The 21,779-nt window shown below is 39.6% G+C and overlaps 2 protein-coding genes across 2 annotated transcripts; both read right to left on the bottom strand.

Annotated features, from left to right (window-relative positions):
* Nucleotides 1–277: 277 nt before the first annotated feature.
* On the bottom strand, nucleotides 278–5,737 carry LOC103709770 (probable LRR receptor-like serine/threonine-protein kinase At1g14390). The gene is made up of 7 exons (XM_008795270.4): nucleotides 3,951–5,737; nucleotides 3,600–3,733; nucleotides 1,880–2,123; nucleotides 1,572–1,780; nucleotides 1,440–1,489; nucleotides 850–970; nucleotides 278–704 (listed from the first exon to the last, which is right to left on the bottom strand). Exons 1-7 carry the CDS (start codon nucleotides 5,236–5,238, stop codon nucleotides 471–473), a joined length of 2,280 nt encoding a protein of 759 aa, XP_008793492.2. The 5' UTR covers nucleotides 5,239–5,737; the 3' UTR covers nucleotides 278–470.
* Nucleotides 5,738–12,310: 6,573 nt separating this feature from the next.
* On the bottom strand, nucleotides 12,311–17,428 carry LOC103709771. The gene is made up of 6 exons (XM_008795271.4): nucleotides 17,338–17,428; nucleotides 17,122–17,227; nucleotides 14,057–14,411; nucleotides 13,258–13,732; nucleotides 12,847–12,905; nucleotides 12,311–12,686 (listed from the first exon to the last, which is right to left on the bottom strand). The coding sequence occupies exons 1-6, from the start codon at nucleotides 17,363–17,365 to the stop codon at nucleotides 12,636–12,638; spliced, it is 1,074 nt and encodes a 357-aa protein (XP_008793493.2). The 5' UTR covers nucleotides 17,366–17,428; the 3' UTR covers nucleotides 12,311–12,635.
* Between the last annotated feature and the right edge of the window lie 4,351 nt (nucleotides 17,429–21,779).

Below are 21,779 nucleotides of genomic sequence, written 5' to 3' on the forward strand. Positions count from 1 at the left end.
TTCCCTTTTCACCATACATAAAAGCGAGGGCTGGCTGAGAGAAAACAGGTTCTGCTGCCATCGCCAGCACCATATATGGACTAACCTTACCTACCGCATTTTCCTACAACCCAGTGCCTGAACTAAAGGTGCCTAAAACCCAGTGCCATATTTGACAAGAGCTGCTTCTTGGAGGTTGCCTTCCTATCACTAAAACACTACTGATTTGTTGAGATTTTCAAACTAGATTTGTGACATGTAATGTTGTTGTTACTGGATGCAGCAGCAGAGCTCAAGGTCACGCTAAGATTTTGATCACTTCTATAAATATTTAACTTCACTCATGGCTTCTGTGAGTTGCACATACAGACTAAATATACAAATAGCTACTTGCATGACCTCTACTGGTAGCAAGGTTATCACAGATTGAAAGTACAGACAGAATAAAACAAATATGGGCGAAAAAATTGAAAGCAAATACACCTCAAGATCTAGGATTGGGTGCTGAGATTCTCGCTGCTGCCCCATCCATCCTGGACTTGCACAGAATACTGTAGGTTCCAGAGAACATCATCGATCGAGGGACGCATGCTGGGATCTTCAGATATACAGTTCAAGGTAATTTCAACTGCCGTTTTCAAGGAGCCAAGAGCAAAGGTGCCGCAAATGGCAGGGTCGGCCATTCCTTTCAGCTTTGCCGGGCCATCGGTTAAGCTTTTCTGGAGCTGCGGAACATGGTAAGCACTTCCCATGTTATTCATGCTTCCTTTTTGGTAATTAAGGCTATTAAGACTTTTGTTTAGTGCAAAAGCCAAATCTGAAGTCTAAATCGATGTTATCGTGACACCAAAGAAGATAAGAACTGAATACCTGAACTTTCAGAGAATCCAATTCGCTTTGGGATTCTGCAGGTTTGCCCGTGATAATTTCTAAAAGAATCAGGCCCAGCTGATAAATATCTTCTTTTTCACCATGATCCAAACTCTGAATGCTGCGAACATGAGAAAGTGGGGAAGAAAAGAATTAGACTTTCATATGATCATAAGCCAAACCTACTTCCACCTTTGACTTGCATCACCTTCATATGGTATTAAACATAAGCATAACTCTGAATGCAATTACTTTGTAAACATTTTCCCACAAACTTTTTTGTAACTACTATTCTTTTCCAATGTCTTCTTCTTTTGAGCAATATGGTGATTTTGTACCACCACCAGGGTCCAAACTCTGGACCTCCCTCTGGACCTTCTGGCAACTTCTCTCAAGACTCATCATGTTGTTTTGGATTGGTGATTGTGTTTTAGTTTTTTTCTCTTTTGTTTTTCCCCCTTTTAAAATTTCCTCCCCTTGTATTTCCCTTGCAGAGTTTAGGCATTGGACAGTGTTCAGTAGTCATGTAATCAAACTACTTTTGCCAATCAAATTGTCCACTTGCAATCAATATGGATTAGACATGTTACCTGCCAAAGTCGCTATCTTCCATTTTGGCGAAAGGGCTTTCAGAACCTACCTGATAGACCCAAGACAGAGATTTAGCTATGAACGAAATATGGAACACTAAAACCTTTGCCTTCAATAAAGTTTGTGCTTACCTTGTTGTTCTTATTCTTCAGCAGCACTGGAAGATTATAATTCCTAATTTTTGTAGTAAGAGTTTGGTCCAACAAAATATTTTCGATGTTGAGATCATTTCCAACAATACCAGGAACTGTCACTGTGTGCAAGAACTGAATTCCCCTTGCAACCCCAATAACTGCTGATACTCTCTGCGGCCATTTCATCATCTCGCGCTTTCTCCACTCTGGCAAGTTGGAGGGCAAAAAAAAAAAAAAAACATCAAGTAAAATCCACTCATCTAATCTAGTCTTAGGAAGCAAGAGAATGTTCGCCTTTCAATTACCAGTAAGATGACTCCTTAAAGTTCCATTTTGGACATGCTCAAAAACAAGCAAGACAGTACTTGCTGCGTTAGCACCATCCTGGCCACTAACAATGCAATGCCCCAAAATGCTGACCAAATGACGGTGCCTGAGCTTTGAAATGAGATCCATGCACTTCAGTAGGCTTTGAAGAGAATGCTTTGGTTTCAACTTCAAACATCTCACCACAGCCATAGAGCCATCCTGAAGCCAACCCCTGTAGAACTGAGAAGGCAGGGAAGAATTTTTTAAAATTAAAGGAGGGTCAGCAAAGACAGTATCTTTTTTTTCAGTAAAAAAAGTGAATCCCTGACAAAAAGAAACAAAGCGGCACCAAAAAGCATAAAGATCGTCTCTTCCACCATCATAGGAATTTCTACCACCTAAAAGAAAATTGAAAGAAGTCCACCAAGGTAACCATAGTTTCCATCACAGAGAGATGATTCAAGAAGAGATCTGGAACTTGACCAACAAGCTTATCACCTCATCATGAAATACACATGTGAAATATTTTAGAAAACAGTAGGCAAACACAAGTTGTACATGCAATGCACAAGATCATCCTTGTAGCTAAGACTTGTAAACGAAAAAGTTTGGCAGGGCTGAATGGTTTATAATATTTATGGTGAAGACAGGAAGATGCATAACTCTTGATGCTTAAGCAATGCTACATTACATGCTCTCTACTTTTCAGACTTGATTTCAGTCATTCTAGTGGATGATAAAACTTGATGAGATTGTGCAGAGAGGTAAATCTAAAAATTGCCATGCGAGAGGGTTTTAAGAAATTCAAATAGACTTCTAGTCAGCCTTCTGAAGTCTTAGGTTACTTCCTTAAATTCAAGGAAAATACCCATGTGCATGATTTGAATGTGTTTGGACTTTTTCTTTCATCATATTATACATACATACATACATACATATATATATATATATATATGTAGAGAGAGAGAGAGAGAGAGAGAGAAAGGGTGACCTAATTAATATAATTTATCTCTTTTGTCAGCTTGACACTAGAACAGAGGACCTCATAACAAAAGGATTTAACATTCAAGTAGCAAGAGGATTTATCTCTTACATCAACTTTTACTCTTGTTTAGATATATTCATGAGGAGAAATCTAAGTCAACTCCAAACATAATGTCTAGACTAGTCTTAGATTTCAAAATTCTATTGGTAAAGAGAATTAGTACTGGAGATCAAAATTTCCATATGTTTCGATTTCATCTCCTAAAGCAAAAACAATTATATATATTTCACTCTCTTACATGTCCTTACGGACCATCCTCAATCAAATTTGATGGTCCGCAAGGACAGGTAAGAGAGTAAAAAAAACACTAGAATGTGTATGGATTTTTTCTTTCATCATATAGAGAGACAGATAGAGAGAGAGAGAGAGAGAGAGGGTGACCTAATTAATCTAATTTATCTCTTTTGTCAGCTTGACACTGGAACAGAGGACCTCATAACAAAAGGATTTTAACATTCAAGAAGCAAGAGGATGCTCTTACATCAACTTTTACTCTTGTTTAGATATATTCATGAGGAGAAATCTAAGTCAACTCCAAACATAATGTCTAGACTAGTCTTAGATTTCAAAATTCTATTGGTAAAGAGAATTAGTACTGGAGATCAAAAATTCCATTTGTTTTGATTTCATCTCCTAAAGCAAAAACAATTCTATATATTTCACTCTCTTACCTGTCCTCGCGGACCATCCTCGATCAAATTTGATGGGTCGAATGTATCGGTTGCTTCCTCGAGTTCTTCGATGCTAAAAACACGATAGGGAGTCAGCCCAAGTGTAGCTACACTCGCTGCTTGAGACATGTGCCCTATCAAAGACAGAATTTTGGTTTCATGGTCAAAAAAAAAAAAATGCATGAGAATTTCAAACAGATTCAAGCCATCCAAGAGGAAAGTTTTTGTTTTATTTTTATGGTGGTCTACATATGAACTTCAGAATTTTTTATTTCTTTCCTAAAGGTTCATCATATATCTAACATCAGAATAGCTCATCAAAGAGTATTAGAATTCAGCAAGTATTCTTACGTGTCTCTGCAGGAGTTCTTCTTGGAGAGGCTTGAACCTGAGTTTTTCTCGCAATGGATTTCTGGAACATGCTGCTCTCTGGATTCGCTCCTGCTCTCCTCGTCCTTGAAACCAAGAAAAGTACTAGACCCAACAGCACTGCGCCACCCACGACACCTCCGGCAATGCCGAATATAAGGCCCAGCTTGCTCTTCGATCTGCTCTTCTCATCAGCTGGAGGCAGAATGGCCGCCAGCGCCCCAGCGTTGCAATAAGAATTCGAGCGCTGGTACCTCGAATCCCCAGAAGTCATGCAGTTCCCCGAATTCAGCACCACCAGGCTCGAAGAATTCGAGCGGATGCAGCGAGGCAGTCCTCCGATCAAAAGATTGTTGGAGATGTCGACGTATCCCAGATCGCCGCTGCAAGACAGGTTCGCCGGAAGTTGCCCGGCGAGATGGTTCGCGGACAGATCCAAGTATCGAATAGATGGCAGTGAAAACAGGAAGGGCGGAATCCAGCCGACGAAGTGATTGGAAGCCGCATCCAGCTTCTGCAGCTGATCGAGTGCTGCTAGTCCCGCCGGGATTTTGCCGCTAAAGCTGTTGTTTTTGAGGACCAGAGTCACGAGACTCTCGCCGAGGGAGGGGAAGTCGGGGCCGAGGCGGTTGCCGCCCAAGTCCAACTCGGCGAGAATCGGCAAGGATTTTTTGAGGTCGGGAATCGTTCCGTTGAAGGAGTTCCCCGCCAAGACGAGATTTTGGAGGCTGGACATGGTCGAAATCTCCAGAGGGATCGCGCCGTGGAGGAAGTTGGAGCTCAAGTTGAGGACTTTGAGGGAGGCGAAGCGATCCACCTTCCCGGGCAGCGGTCCCCAGATACCGAGTGATACCAGGGAGAGGACGGTCAAGCTGGGGAGCCTCGAAAGGGTGGTGAACAGGGAATCGGAGGAGAAGCTGGAGGGCAGGGGGATCCGGCGGCCGCCGACGATAGCGAGCTGGGTGATGCGGTCGCCGGAGCAGGCGACAGAGAGGGAGGGGGAGGGAGGGAGGAAGCAGAAGTTGGTGTAGTTGGTCAATCCGGCGAGCGCGGGAGGGAACTCGAGGAGCCGCTGGAGGCGGAGGAGGGTCTTAGATTGGGAGGGGGAAAGCTGTTGGGCCGAGGCAGTGAGAAAGAAGCAGAGGAGGACAAAAACAGAGAGGTAGAAGAATCTGGGCTTGGAACGCCATGATAAAGATGCCATTTTTATCTGATGAATTGAGTGATGGTGGTGGCGGACAATGGGAGAATGTGCATGGATACGAGTCATGCTGAGTTTTGCCTTGAAAACTCTTGACAAGTCGCCATTTGTGAGCTTTAGCTACGTCAGAGAAGCTTCATATGCAGCTCTCTACTGTTCCATTTCCAGCAAAACCAAACTAAATATGAGAGAGAGATGAAAGATGGTGATTTGCTCAATGGCCAAAACGATTGAAAAAGATGGTGATTTGCTCGATGGCCAGAACGATTGAGAAAAATGGTTGTTATCAAACTGGTGGGCGAGTCAGAGTCCGGAGGTGGCGAGGGAGAGACACAGAGAGAGAGAGAGAGAAGGCAACCACCGGTGGAAGTGGAAACCAGAAATAGTGGACGGCTGGCGGGGGACGCGGGGGTTCGCTTTACAGCCTACCCACGTGTCGTAGTCACGTGCGCTCTGTGGAAACCGGCGAGTTCCATGGCCCGGTATGATGCCAAACTCCTCCTCTTCTTCTTCTTTTTTCTTTTTTTATTGCTCGGAGATCGGGGAGAGGAGTTGAAATAACGCGTTATTTTCACATTAAGAGTCTTTAATAAGTCTTCTGCATTACGAATATTAAATAATAATTAATAATTGTATGCAAAGATAACTACATAAGCCGAGCTGGAGCACACTTAAGTATCTCTATATTTAAGAAGGCTATTAATTGAATGATTGAAGGGGGGAAGTAACTTCAATAACATGTCATTATAATTATTTAGAAATTATGAGTGGTGCATAAGATTGTAATAGAATTATTGATAAAATTGGATATTAAATAAAGATTAAAATAGTTTATTTCTTTATGGATATAAATATTTAATCTTTAATGGTGTCGCGCTCATTGAAGATTAGTTTAGTCAATTTCTTTGAAAACTGGGGAGGTCCTCTCCTTTTCAGGATGGGGCTCTACATGTGCGTGGGTTGAAATGGGCAAGACTAGTTTAGCCAATTTTTTTGAAAACTTGGAGGTCCCCCTTCCTTTCAAGATGGCGCTCTCCATGTGCATAGGTTGAAATAGGCACAGTGCCTGAGCTTTCGTAACGGAATCTCAATGGTAGTGCGAAGCAGCGCCATATTTATGATCAGAGGCCTCAACTCTAGACTATTGTAGCAGGAAGCAGACGTAATTATGACATTTCTGTCATATAAGAGGAGCTGAGAGCTACTTGGAAGAGCTATCGCCTACGCAATGCTTCGTTTCAGAACGGATTGCATTCTCTTCAATAGCAGATTGCATCTACCTGACATGGTGATTAAATGGATTTAGAGCCAGTGCAGAGCACATGGCGTGGACATCCGTTCCTGCAGGACATCCATAGGCTGATAAAATATTATGTTGCTTTATGATTCGCTCATATGTATCAAGAGCTGATTGGACCGTTTTTTTATGTTGCTCAATGTTTTGGTGGTATTTTCTGTAATAGTTATGAAATTATTTTTTATCTTTTTTATTTTTTTGATGTAGAACTGAATTGACTTATCCATTTTTTTTAAAAAAAAATAACTATGGGGCACAATGCTGTCCTTGTCTTAGGAAATCTTTTATTCGTACATCTACTTGATGACAGATAATTTACTAATGGACTCGGAACCACTTCTTTAGTCATCATTCAACGCGTCAAAAAAAATGAGCCCGCCCATCCCCACGCGAGTCAAAGAATCCCAAAAAAGTTTCTCCATCTCTACGCTCTTTCCAGTCACCGCTATGAGTGCATGACCTACCAATTCGAGACCCACTCAACGATCGATTGGCGTCGCGTAGAGTAATAACTCTCGCAACCCAAAACCACTGCATAATCTTCAACCCGAATATTGGTCATCTTGGTAGGTCAGGGGCATGCGAAATTCCATAACACGTATGTCGTCGTTACCGAATGATATTATTGTCATTATTCTCGGTTTTCAAGCTAAAAGTTTGGCTACGAAATAAAAGTTTTCCATGCTTGTAGAAAATTTGATTTGGTAATCAGATGCAGGCCAATGACTTCAATTGAATATCTTTCCTGCAAGAAAAAAACCAACTAAATTCGTATTGAAAAATAAGAAGTGGAGCTTATTGCACAGGTCAACCTTTTTTCTGCTCAATAAAAATAGTTTGGATAAATTAAAACCATCGACTCACTCACTCTCATATGTATGTTAGATACCACTAGGGATAGATATTTCCATTTTTTTTTTGGGTATCCTATGATTTTTATATAGTAATTGTTACGGCTTGCACTAAACACTTCTACTAAGAAAAGAAAATATTCTTTGATTTATTAATTTGTTCCCACCTATCTAAAAAAATTAAAAGTCAGATGTTTTTCGAGAATTTTCTTATAAGACATTATTGCCTACACTACATACACTAATAACTACTGCTTGTTCCTATAGCTTCTATTCATCAAGTGTGCATATCAGAACATCGCCATAAGAATCAGCAGTCGTGATTGGCTGCATGCACGATCATAGTGTAGATAATAATTTCTCCAAAATTATATCTACATCTCCGAGATGAAGATGTTTGGATAAATATTTTAATATAATAATTGTGTAATCATAATATGGGGAAAGCACGTGAAAGGATGGTTTGAATTAATGATAGTTAGGTTGGCGTTGGTCTACTCCCCAATCCTTAGTAACTAGTTAAAGATACACTCCCAAGGTCCACTCTACAAGGAAAAAAATTTAAAAAGTTCAATGGGAGTTGGTGAGAAGAGAGTGTGAGGGAGAGCCTCTTGTTTCCTTCCTCCTTGTCCTCAAATCATTTTGCCCATTGCGGTCCCACAAAGCAGAGGAGGTGTCGGTGGGGCTGTTCTACTGCTTTTACTGAGTTGCCATGGCAATGTTATAGCAAATTAAATATTTAGTTGGTAATGTTATGGGCCTAGGATTCTCCCACATTAGCTAATGTTTAGCTATCCCTGACCATATTGATGGAGCTGCCTTTTAGATGAATGGATTAGGATATTTGCTCCATCATTCTCTTTTGTCACATTGCGTTACATAATTTTCTCTCAGTTAACTTCTATTGGCTGTTTTTGCTCTGTCTCTACTTGGTACACATCATCGAAGCTCTCTCTGGTGCTGTCTGCTCTGGACCCTCTGGTACTTATTTCATCTTCCACACTGGAATTCTTTGTATCCTATTTATTATAACTATGATGCTTTTCTCCCAGCCTTGACTCTTGTGTACATCCTTTCCCACTCCCCTCTTCCACATTAATAGAACTAGCCATGTGGCACTTTCCCTCTTTCTTCCTCTCTTTCTGCTTCTTCTCTCCTTCTCCTTCTTCTTTTTCTTCTTTTTATCTTAAAAAAAAAAAAAGAGGGAGAGAAAAACCTCACCCCACGTAGTAGCCCCCATTGGGCCCTCCTTCCATCAGAAAATATTCCATACAGATAGAAAGTTTCTCATACCCTCCCCGACCCGTGAATTACCCCACGTATGAGTAAGTCATCCCAGCATCACCTCAGTACCAGAGGACTAGTAGCGCTTCCAACAGGCAAGTCAGGGAAGGGCATCCGATTTCCACATTTAATCGACACCCGCGCGTTTCGAACCTGGATCACTTTATTAAAAACAAAGCCTCGTTCTAACTGTGCAACCACCTCGGTGGTGCACTTTCCCTCTCTTCAATGGGCTAATCAGGTATTCAGGTTCAGAGATAAGGCAGAACATTTCTTGGAACAATGAGCAGGATGGAAACTTGGATTTCCGGCACTATATTCAATGGCAGTTGCCTTGGATCTCAAGCAGGAATACGACACGTTTTTCATGGTTCCCACACAGCCCTGATATCAATGATCTAATGGAGTCAGAAAATAATATATCACAGAAAAAAAAAAAAGCACAGTTGCATAATCAACTCATAATACAATACTCTACGGCGAAGGATACAATTTAGTCTGTAATTTTGTTAGCCTCATAGTATGTATGACTAGCTCAAAAAATGGTACAATCCTTGGCAAAGCGCCAAATATCTTGGAGCAAGAGTTATCTATCTACTACCTTCGGCTACCTTGAAATTCAATCAGCTACAGTAGCTGAATCATCCTCCAAATAGATAGAAAACAGTCTCGCATAGCTAATGTCCCACCAAGCTATCCTTAACTTGGCTGTAGGGACGGTGGTATCATAAATTTGATTGTCGACGACTTCTTTATTGCCACCATGGCGAGTTCACATTCAGCAGATACTAACAAAAATAACAGCCATAGTAGAGTAGTATCATATAGAATTTTTTGCAGATCATATCCTATATTAATATTATATATAAAATCTCTCTGCATCCCTATTTAGAAATCAATGCTGAAAATATCAACTTAAACTGCAAACGATTCTTTCTATTAATCTCCAATCATCTCAATAAACCATTGTTCCTGATTAAGTTAATCATGTATGAGGGTAAAGTGGGAATCTCAAAGTGAAACGGGAAACAAATTTTCAAGAGCTAACGGACACTAAACAAGAAATCCGGTTCGTTGGTTCGAGTCGATTACCAATCCTTCATTTTTGATGTCCAGGTCACGTACTAGGCCATTGTGAGAAAAAGTGGCCGAGGCCAGCGGCACCTTCTGGATTCTCAAAAGAGGGTGAGGGGGAAGGTATTTTTTTTTTTTTTTTTTTTTGGTAAATCGGCCGCTCACAAGGGGGAAGGTATTTGGTATGCGAGACAGATGCTGAGGTTAACAGCCTATTTCTCAAGGATGATTCCTCCATGGTAGTTGACTGGATTCGGAGAGCGGATAGAGACGGAGACGGTCACCCATTGATACGAGACACCCGTAGATTGGTGCGAGAGTTGTTCTCCTGCCAGATAGCGCATGTGTATCGAGGGGCGAACAGTGCAGCAGACTAGATTGCCTCTTATTTTGCCTGGCATTCCGGAGAGATCATTTGGATAAGCTTAGCTTGTATCCCACGCCCATTGTACTGTTTACTTTTATTTGATCTGACTGATTGTACTCATGTTATGAAATTAAATACCGTTTTGACCAAAAAAAAAAAAAAAAAAAAAAAAGAAGAAGAAAAAAAAAGGTGAGGGAGGACGAGTGATGGGGAGCGCGCAAAGGAGCCACCGCAGCTCAAGTTCTCAAATCCCTAATTTCTCCCCCACCAAATCCCTAATCTCTGGCCTCCAACCCTCAAATCCAACCCCTTTATGTGCTTCCAATCTAATTTTCCTCTCTGAGATCTCTTAATTCATGCCAATCTCACTGTTTGCCTGGGTGATTAATCCCCTAACTTGCAATGATCCAACTCAAATGGCTAAACAAAGGGCCATCTACTAATCTCTTGAGATAAACTTAACTCGAGGTCTTCACAACAAAAGAGATGAATTTTATTATGTATGTATGTGTGTATTTATCTATATATATATATCTATAATATTAAAAAAATATTGAACGTAATTTGCAAAAAGTCCTATTATATAGAAGAGGATTGGAGGACTAATCCGGAGGACAAGAAAAGGATGCTTGCCTAGCTATTCAGGACTTTCATGCCTGCCTTTGATGGTATGTCCTCTCTAGGGAATGGGATAGAGCACTGGCTTTGGATTAATTTTGGTATCATCTTTGTGGACGGGTTTAAAAGAAACATATATTCCTACCACCATGCAGGTTAGCTCCTTTTCCTGTGGCAACGTGACACAGTGACGTTCGCTCAGCAGGAGATGGACTTTGAGTCTAGTGGGCCAAACACAAATTATGGTCCAAATTTATATCAACCCAAAAAAACTATGGACTCGATTTGGTTCGCAAGAAAAAGAAGGAAAAAAAAAAGTATGGTTAACATAGAAATAAAGAAATATATCATGGAAGAGAGATAGAAAAGTAGTTTTTTTTATAGGATTAAGATTCTCACATTTCATTAAAAAAAAAAATCCATGTGAGATATGCAAAAGTTCCATTCCCATCAACTAAAAATTAGGATATTTTTTTTTCCAAAAATGTACTTAAGCTTTTTGATAGATCTCTTCCTTTATTAAGAAAATAATAGGTATTTTATATAATTTTCTTAGAAAAATATAAGCTTAACCTAAACCATCCTAGAATATGTTACTTTTTCATGATTAACCAAATATACAAAAATCACTTCTGTTAGTATCATATATTCAAAAAAAATATTTTAGCGGGGAAATTTTTCTCACGAACGAAATGAGTCCTACATGTTGCTGCAGTCTCCCGGTAAATTCCAGTCCAAATTTACAATGTTTTTATAGAATCAATTAAAATGACTTGCAAACTCAAATTAGAATTAAAAAAAAAAAATCACTCATCTAATGCGGACAGCATGCTGAATTCACAAAGTTCCCCCTTGCTTCTACGAATGTGTTTTCAATCTAATTAAGGGCCTGTTTGATATGGTGTAGCTGGAATGATGGGGTGCTCACATCGCTGAAGCCTTCCGAGTACCCAAGCAGAAGTTACATCCGGCCATTTCTTTGTAAATTGGGACATGCGGGGGCACTCGCTCTTCAACAAAAGCAAGTGTTTTGCTAGGTGAGTATTAAATGTGCTCATGTAGTAGCTCATGAACATAATCAAAAGAGCATACTTAAGTTCATGCGATTTCACCAGAAGCAAGTGTTTTGCTAGATGAATGATCTGTTTCCCCCAGGTTGAAGGTTACTTCATGGATGATCAACTCATCATATATATATAGTAGAAGAGATAATACCCCTAATTTTCTTCTCTTCCACAAACTTAGGTTAGTTGTGAGGTTTCCTTTCATCTTGCGTTAAATAGACTTGAGGTGAAATCGCAAACGAACAAGTTTCCCTAAGTTCAGAGATGTAACAGCAAAACATGAATCCGGCCCAGCACAAGGCATAGTCCAAATGGCTGGAGCCCTGTAGATCTGTCACCAGACAAACCATCAAGCTCTATGATTCCACAAGGCAATAGACGTAGTTCACCGTTAAGTTTGTCAGATTTGAATCCAAATTGGATTGAAGAAAAAGTTTTAATGCTTGTCAAAGCCATTCCAAACTCTTAACAAAAAGATTTGATGATTCTATACGGCATTAGTAGGTTCATGAATGCGACCCAAGCTCCCAGCAGCCTCAGCCCTTCAGGCTACTATAACTAAGATATGATTCTTTTGGAATAAGAATTCCTCACCCAAACATTTCAGAAGAATTTCATTGCTTTTGACAAATATCACAAAAGAAGAAAAAAAATCCTATATGTAATGCTTATATAGAAATCAACACCACTTCGAGCTGATCAAACAATACAAGCAAAACTAACTAGTGCAAGCACAACCCTGGCATTACACGTAACACTACTAGTACATGTCTCTCTTTATCCCTTTCTATAGTTTAAAAATATTAAATAGAACTTTCAATCATATATCAACAGCAAACTGTAGCAACAGACTGGAAAACACAACCCATCTTCACATTCAGCAATAAAAATTCGAATCTGAAGTTACTGACTCAGTTTGTTTGAGTTTCCTCAATCCTCGCTCCATCTATTAGCTGAATATTCTACAATAACACAGAAAAAAAAAAGATATAGTAAGGGGAAAAAATCAAAGGGCATATTGAGGACAATGGTTATCTTAGCGATAATGGAAGCAACATTATAATGTAATATGCCACATAAACAAAACAGAGCTATCCGTTGAGTCAAAACTAATGAGCATACCATGTTCTCCTTGTCTTCAAAAGATGTCTCCTCAATAGGAAAAGGATCAGCTGAATCAACTAAAATAAAAACCAATCATTTAAAATATTAGCATATTAGAATGCTAAACAATACAGTAATTAGAGAGAAACATGCTCAGGAGCGAAAGGAATTTCACACAATAACCATTAATAAGAAGGCCCATCATGTTGCCATCCGATAGATTTCATGATTAGATATTATCCTACACATGCAACTCATATGAAAAACATGTTCCGTTAGAAATCAACAGCAAAACCTCTGCAGCAGGCCGAGAAGATCTTTTTTTGTAATTCTTAGTAATCCAAGGAGACCGGATATGCTAAAAGACATGCCAGCCACATGATGACTCTTATTAAGAAAATGTGATGATCCAAATTTCTTAGTAGTTACCTGATTCGGGCATTATTGACTTCTTTGGTGAGCTCTTGATCTTCCCCTTTCCCCTGTTAGATTCCGTCTTTCTTGGCTGCCGAGATTTTTTCTGCGCATTACTACCATTAGTATCTTCCACAGACAAAGCAGACACTGGGCTCTCATTGCAGGATCCCTTGTTCTTAGATGCTGGTTTTCTCTTCTGAACGTTCTCTCGCTTATTTGATTCTGCAACTGCCACAGTGTTTGAATTCAGTGACTTTGTTTTCAGATTCCCACTTTTGGAGGCAGCGGAGAAGCTGCGAGGACCTTTGTCTGAAATCTGGTTTCCCTCTGCAGCTAACTGAGAACAACTCTCAGAAACCTTCAACTGTTCAAGATCTTCGACAATGTTGTACATCTTGAGTAAATCCTTTGCAGGCTCTCCTAGCTCTGCTACAAGGTTGTGTCTGCATGCATATGATTTGAGCTCATCTCGCACTCGATCCAAAGGCTGTAGATTTGATTAAAAAATAGAACTAAAATTAATAAAATGATATATAACTAAAGAAGAGAGAAAAATGGGCATCCCTCTACAAATAACTTTGTGGGTTTTGTATTGTAAATGTAGACTCTGATCATCAATGCCTGGAAATCAGGGCCTTGCAAAGTATATATCCATGCTTATATAAATTACTTTACATAGAGAAGCAGAGTTCTGCTTGAAAAAGTTGTTTACGTAATTTCAATAAATAAACAAAAAGGAAAGATAGGAAGAAGAGACCATTATGTAAATTTAAAACACAGTCAACAAGCACGAAATGCCGAGCATAAATACCTCACATCCTGACTCCATTGCAAGCTTGAAGAAACCAAGTGAGATTGAGTGCTTTGAAGCAGACTCTGACAGTTTGATCTGTGCCAACCAATAAGAGACTGAAGATATCATGCTGAACTTTCGCCTGGTCATAGACTTTGATACATCAGAGACGGGAGTATCACTTTTCCCTGGGGTGTTTGATCTCTTCATTCGGGTCTCTGATATTGGAGTTATACTTCCAAAAGGGGCCTGTCGAGGGCTGGCAGTAGGTTTGGTAGGTATGGAGAGCCTTCGTGGAGGTTTTGCTGATTTCTCTTTTCCAGAAATATCAAGAGCACTCACACTCTTGCTTACAACTGATGGAGGCCTTCCCCTGAATAATATATTGCAGAAGAAATGAATACTTGAATAGTTGGAAATGGTAATGGCAAAATCAGTCAGTACAGCATGGAAAAGCCAACATATATAGCACTTGCAGTATGTTTCTATTGGAAAATCTTGCATAAAATTGTACAAAGGTAGGACTCACAGGATAATATGAAACTTTCAAAAAGTCTAGGCATCAAATTTGAGACAAGATCACCACCAACAACTCAGATAGGCAAATTTAGCTCTAATTCATAACCCAAACATAACTTTATTAGCATTATGTTCATAAACAGACAACTCAAAAGAAAGGTCCATACCAACAGACTAAACATATACTGCATTATAACCACAAAACTATTATAACAGCAGTAAAACTTATGATGAAATGAAAACACTCACAAAAACAACTGTGTGCAAGAAAGAACTGTATTAGATAAGTTCGACCTTAAAGTGAACCAATTTTATCATTGTTGTCATTGGCATCTAGCACATTTAGTCTTCAAGGGTTCCTTCCATAAAGTAGCTCGATCAGAAGCATAGTTTTGGCTGGCTCATACGGTTTCCCGTCTTGTGTGAGCATGTGTGTGTGTGCGTGCGTGCATTCAAGGAGTGGTGTGGGGAGGGGGAGAGAAGAAAGTTCTACATGCTGGAATCAGATATATACCGATTTTTTATGTGCTTTAACAATCAGAACTATTATTTGCTAGAACAAAAAAAAACAACCTGATTCCAGCTAGAGAATCCAGACAGTGCTTCATTATTGGAACGATGATAGAATTCCACTATTGACACAATTAAACTAGATATAAGTTTATCAAGAACCATGTTAGTTTTCAGAGATTAGTAAGTCAAATAGTTGGTTATTGTCATAAGGAAGTAAAATATGACTACAATACAATGATACATGATCATAAATGTAATTTGCCGGTGACATATTCCAGTGACCATCCATCTAAATTGCTGGTGTAATGTTTCATATTTTTCATAGTTTCACCAAATGCAGCCCAGAGAATAATATATGTTTTTTTTACACATGTTACAATGTATACAAAATACAGCAGGCCATTAAATCAACACTAGTAAGAAATCAAATTGATGCAATCATACAGCAACATATCTGATCAAAGCATTGTTTGTTCCAACCGAAAAACAAACACTAGATTGCATGTGACTCACACACCTGCCCTTTCATCCATCTTCTTTCACATGAAAGTTTAACTACCAATGCTATTTCACTCCCTTTTTGCATGTCATTCGTGCGTCTAATGTACAAAAGCCTTTTGTAACTTGATATTCCCATTATTTTAGAGATCATGATCCTTGGGATCCTACATAATGTTCTCTGAGACTCCTAGGCAAATGGACTGCCTCATCCAAATTGTACTAACTGTAAATCTTGATATTTGTACTGACAATTTAAGTTTACTATGAACCTATATAATAATTATTGTACTAATCATTTTCAACTTGAAGAAAGAAAGAGAGGTATGGATGCAGTTAATAATTGTTCAAGCACCTTTAGATCTCTCATGTTTCACTCCCCTTTAAAAATTTAAATATATTTGATTTGGTATAGTTGTAATTATAGTAAAAGTATGTCTCATTTGCACTTATATATTTCTATACTTCCTAATTAAATTATACAATCCCTAATTTGTAATTGTTATCTTTGCTTTTTATAATAGTGGTATCTTGTTATAAATAAATATCAATTCAGTAGCATTCTATCAATGTTGGAAAGCATTCCATAACATATATTTTTAAAGGTAACATTCTCACCATAAAGGAGCCTGAACAAATGTGTCCCCTTCATATACTTCAATTCAAGAAAAACAACTCTTTCATGGAGTAAAGAAATGCCACTTTGTTCTATTGATTAAATCCCTTCAACTTCAACTGCGCTTTCCGAGATGTGTGCATCAATCACAACCTAATGTATAGAGTTAATACATTAAGCAACACACAAATATTTGGCAACACTGTATTTCTGTTCAAGTTTGCTGACCAATCAAAAGGCAGCAATCTGACATAACAGGAATCAATCACTCCATTCGGCAATTATAGTAAATCTTAGGGACCAGGCTTGAATCAAGAGTCCATAGGATTCAAGAGACACAAAGTTTTCCACATACAAGGTAATATCTAATAAATATTAGATTACGTCAATATTTTAGATAATACAATAATGCTTACACTACCAATACTGAAATAATCCAGATAAACTGCTTAATCTTGCAAATTATTATTTTGTTGTGAAAGCAGAATGTCCCTGTAAAGGAATTCTCATTGAACAAACCTGAATAGCTTTTTCTTTGGGGAAAAAACTCAAACAACTTGTGATGCAGTTAATATTGGGTTTCCGGTATCCTCTGGTACAAATCCCATATTCCCATCCGTCAATTGAAACCATGCTTGTTCCCAAAATGGCCGCACTGACAAAATTCAATTCCAAAATCGCCCCGATAACTATATAAGCAGTGAAAACTATCGATCCCATGACTTGCGGCCTCATTTCTTCTTCAAGTTAGGGGGAAAAAAAGAATCCAAAGACCCTAATTCATTTACGGCAACATAAACCGAAACATGGAATTAAAACGAAACGAGGAAGATTAACAAACACCCACCATCTATCTACATCCAGAGACAGAAATTAATCGTAACAACAAAATGCTGATTTAGAACCCGGGGGAAAATAAAAGGAAGGGAAAAAAAACCTCTTTGAGGTGGAATTTGATGAATCCGCGATCGCCGGATTCCCCTCCTTCGGCCTGGCAGCAGATCGCAGCGGGTACCGTAACTTCGATGCTCTCAGCGAAGTTGCTAGAATTAAGCAAATTATGTGGGAAGTAAATCAAAAAAATAGAGAGTAAAAGAGTGAAAGAAGGAAGAGATGCAGAGAAAGAAACAGTGGGCAAGCGTAGGAAGATTACCAGGGCCCGCGGAGTCGTCCTTCTCCATCTTCCCTCTTCTCTCTCGCTCTCTCTCTCTCTCTTCTCGAATGCGGTGGAGTTAATGCGTTGTGTCGGTTGCTAATTTTCGCTGTGATATAAAGAGAGGGGGAGGGAGCTTTGCTTGGGACCCACCGCTCGATTCAAATTGTTGTTTGGGCGGGAAAAGGCTGCCTGTAATCGGGAATTCAGAAAAAACGGTGAAGATAACGCTCCATGTTGCCGTTAACGGTCGGGATGGCAGCGCGCACAGTGGGACCCACACTTACGAGAAATGTAAAAGTTTTCGGCAGGTATAACCGCACCCACAGTGGCGCCCAGCGCGACCGTGCTCTCCCACCGAGTCGCGGGTCCCACGTTGTTTGTTGGCGAGGTGCAGAAGTTGGTAAATGTTTTGTTTTCTTGTTTTAAGATTTCGAAATTTGAAACGCATGGGAGTGGCGGGTGGGTCCAGGCAGAGAGGCGGACCCGTGGAGTTTTCTTTTCGTTGTTTTGTTTGGGAACGGAGAATTTCTTTTTATCCGTTTTATTTTGAGCTGCGCCAAGAACCGTGCCGGTGTGAAACGGAAACGGTTGACGGAGGGTAACCGTACCTCCCCTCAGCCCTCCTCCAAAACCACCGCCGCCCTCCCTTCCAATAGCCTACCTCAGATTTGCCCGCACCCTCCCCTACTGCCCCGTCGCCTAGGTCTAACATACGATATGCTAAATAAATCTAATAGTACACGGGCGTGAAAGACCATATGGGTTTCCGGGCGAAAGATGACCTGAAACCTTGACCATAGCAAGATGACTCAACTACGATGATCGGCTGGGTCCAGAGATATACAAACGGTATATATGGGTGTCACCCCCTGTTTTCAGATATCCGGACTATAGTTAGTATTGACGTGGTTGTCCAGGCTAGACGTGTACACAAAGAGGCTAACAGGACTGCGGACTGGGTAGTCTCATATGTGGTCAATCACTCTAGAGGTGCCTCATGGGTCGGAGAGAGAAAGCTGTCTAAAGAACTTCAAGAGAGACTGTATTTTCATCTTTTTGCATGTGTTCGTACTAGAAATGTATAAATTATCCGTTCTAGCAAAAAAAAAAAAAATATGAATTATGGCATGCAAGAGAGGAGTGGCACAATTCGTGAGCAAGACGGAGCCCAAAACATTTTCTCTCTTGAAATTAATCAAAACATGGGTCATTGAATCAATCTTGTCAATCACACCAATCTTCGCATGCCACATGACATGTAACATGCCGTGCATATTTTTTTGGCCAATATTGAGCCTAGCAGCATTACTCTTCCAAGCCATATCGTAGATGTTTGGTCATGAAAAATAGCTATGTGTTTCAACAGGAGGGATCCATTGTATCCCTCTATGAAATGAATTATTAGCAAGGGACACATCCACGATTCAAAGTAATACCTGTTATAACGTATTGAACACTTCTTTGCTGGCTATGGAGAAGACAAATTTTGTTTGCTTATCATAGGTGGGTTAAGCTTTCAATGCACTGGAGGCCAACAAGGAGATGCTCGAGTATGTGGCGAGATATTGTAAATGCACTACCGGCTTTCTGGAACAGAATCCAATTCAAGTAGAGCCAACCCTTCTTCGGATGCTAGGACTCAATTCTCCCAACTATCAGCTCTACTTGCTTATGCATACCCAACACGGGGAAGACCAGATTTTATGGAAGCCAAAGGATAATGGAATTCTCTCCACTGCTTCCTTGTATGATTTCTTAAAAAACTAGAGGGGTTAAATGCAGGTTTGCAAAGTCTCTCCTTATACCTTTGAAGATCAAAAGCTACTTGTGGTTGTGTTGGAAGAAAAAACTCAATACATGAGAGATTATTGGAAGAAAATTGGGGAGTAATCTAGGTGGATGTGCCCTATGAAACCAATCACCAGAAACAGTGGATCATCTTTTCTCCCATGTTATTTCTTCTCCACCATTTGGATGGCCATTTGCTCAGCATTGAGAGTCCTACACCCTCAATCCTCTTTTCAGTTCCTTTGCTTTGATTGGGTTCAAAGAAACTTCCATAGGTCAGCCCACCCCATCATTCTGATGTTGTTAGCTGCCATGGCATGGACATGTTGGAAGGAATGAAATACCAGGCTTTTCCTCATTAAGTGCTCTTCCATTATCTCAGTTGCAGCAAAAGGACTGCACACTTTCAATGATTGGTCCTGGTTGTGCAACTTCAAAGAGCTTGCTGAATTCGGGGGCATTTGGTCTAAAGTCGAGGATATTTGCAGATCGCTTTCGGAAGATTGAACATCTTTGTAGACGCAAAACTCTGTTGCAATTCACCTCCTAGAATATAAAAATCTCCACTGCAGCTTCGGAGTTCCCTCGCTGCTTGCTGCTATCGCAGGGGTGTGCTGGAAAGAAAGAAATCCATAAGCTTCTTCCTGAATTTGTCATGATTTGGGACCAAATGTATTTTTTCAGTAAGCATTCTGGTTGGAAGCCTGTCTCTATGATGTTACCATCCTACTGATCCTTCTTCTGTATTGCTGCTACACACTGGGATGCTCACTTTTGGACCCATGAAAATCTCTATTTCTGCAAGACTTTTCCTTTTGTTCCACAATTCTCCATGATTCTCTTCTGTTTTTCAGAGCATTGGTTCCCTTTCTAGAGAACAATTGAAGACAGCACAAATGTTGGAGCCCCAGCCTCTCTCTTTCTACTTTGGAGGAATTTGGTCCGGAGCAGAGAAATCTCAACTAGCTAAACTTTCCATGCTGCAGTTATCCAAAATGATTTTTTTTTCTTAGGAGCACATTTGTCTATTTTTTGGGGCTTGGTTTCTGTTTCCTCACTCTCCTCTTATGTTCTGAACACAGTCAATTGCTAATTGCTCATTCATAAGAGCAGAGACCATCTAGTGTAAATTCTACCTTTTTTTTTCCTCTTTACAATAATTTTCAGGGCGGCCTTTTCAGCCTCCTTTATCCTCAAAAAAAAAAAAAATTCAAGCAAATGGTTGTCATCATAGCAGCTTGCAACAATCTAGGATAGGATCTATTATAGCAAAATAATTGTATTGTTGAAAGTTTAGTCCCACCTTCATTGCTTTTTCATTGTGATGGATGATCTCAATCTAGACAGTGATATTTTTGGCTTTTAAGCTAGCTTGAAATTGCACTCAATCAGGTCCTCCTAAACTCTCATCCTGAGCAAGCTTTTTTCGGGTTTCAATTTCTTGATCTTGGTTTAAAAATGCTTGGATCAAACCTAAATTCTCTTTTGAGTTTAAACCTTTGAACCGATTAAACCTTACCACCTTGTATGGCTCTCTTATCTCAGCATGACAACAGAAATGCTAAGCTAATATTGGGGGGAAAGAAGAAGAACATCCAAGAATCATTTCTAGTCTACATTTGAGATAAAGGGTCAAAAACCTAGGTGGTGGTGGGGTCCCAATAGCACTAATTTTTGGGCCATTCTTGTTGGGTTGATATTGCTCGAAGCTCAATGTATGGTATTGTAGCCATTGACCTATTCTCGTCAATATTAAGGTCAACCTAGTTGCTATGAAATATATTTCAGCTAAGAGTGATGCAATATGTCGTCAGTATGATGGATTGTTTGGATTTTTTTTTTTTCATTTCTAAAATCGTCTAGTTAGAGGCGTATCTTTCACATGAAAGAATAATTAACCTTTTCTCTCACAAAACCATCGTTGGATTATCAGCTACATACTTTGAGATCTATGCTGATGGATGAATGACGGACTTCGAAGTGCTTTGAGAAATGCGAGGTGGGTGATCCAATGGTGGTTTTGTGTGAAAAAAGGTTAATCGTTTCCTCTATCTTTGTCTCATTGCTCACCGTGCATGCGAATGCGCACAAACTTGCACACGTATTATGTGGTATGATATCTCACGGTGAGATGGTTGTGTTTGAATTATTGCATTTTGTTGTACCTCAATGATAGGTAATAGTGATTAAATCAAGAAAACCAAATCTTAACAAAAACTATGAAAATTGGAAAATCGAGGCATGGATACACTAAATGAGGTGTAGATCTTTGTCTATTTCATGATAGTGATAATACACAGTCATTAAACATAGTGAGTTTTGATATGGGCAAGATAAAGAATGTTGCCAATGCGTCCATGCCATTATGTTTTTGGGATTATGTATTCCAATGATAAGGTAATTCAAATGGTCATAAAATTATAAATATATAGATTTTCAGTACTTCAAAAAAATTTCTAACATCCGCTACTAGGCGACATCTGTTGGCTGGTGGCTGGTGAGGAGTGTACTGCCTTTCAGGCCGTACATATATACCGAAATGCGAATAGAACAGTTGATTGAGTCGCCTCATTTGCTGCCCAACACTTCAGGGAGATTCTTTGGACTCGTCATATATCTATTTTTCCACTACTGAGCCGTCTTCTTTTCTT

This window comes from Phoenix dactylifera, chromosome 8, assembly GCF_009389715.1.
Source record: "Phoenix dactylifera cultivar Barhee BC4 chromosome 8, palm_55x_up_171113_PBpolish2nd_filt_p, whole genome shotgun sequence".
NCBI lineage: Eukaryota > Viridiplantae > Streptophyta > Magnoliopsida > Arecales > Arecaceae > Phoenix > Phoenix dactylifera.

Excerpts from the sequence above, each read along its gene's own strand:
- LOC103709770 (XM_008795270.4), bottom strand. The coding sequence starts at position 5,238 with ATGACTCGTATCCATGCACATTCTCCCATTGTCCGCCACCACCATCAC. Across the intron at positions 2,124-3,599 it reads AGGATGGTCCGCGAGGACAG|TTCTACAGGGGTTGGCTTCA; the intron begins GTAAGAGAGTGA and ends CTGCCTTCTCAG. Across the intron at positions 1,781-1,879 it reads TTTAAGGAGTCATCTTACTG|AGTGGAGAAAGCGCGAGATG; the intron begins GTAATTGAAAGG and ends CCAACTTGCCAG.
- LOC103709771 (XM_008795271.4), bottom strand. The coding sequence starts at position 17,365 with ATGGAGAAGGACGACTCCGCGGGCCCTG. Across the intron at positions 14,412-17,121 it reads TCAAATTCCACCTCAAAGAG|GGGAAGGCCTCCATCAGTTG; the intron begins GTTTTTTTTCCC and ends TATATTATTCAG. Across the intron at positions 13,733-14,056 it reads CAATGGAGTCAGGATGTGAG|CCTTTGGATCGAGTGCGAGA; the intron begins GTATTTATGCTC and ends TCAAATCTACAG.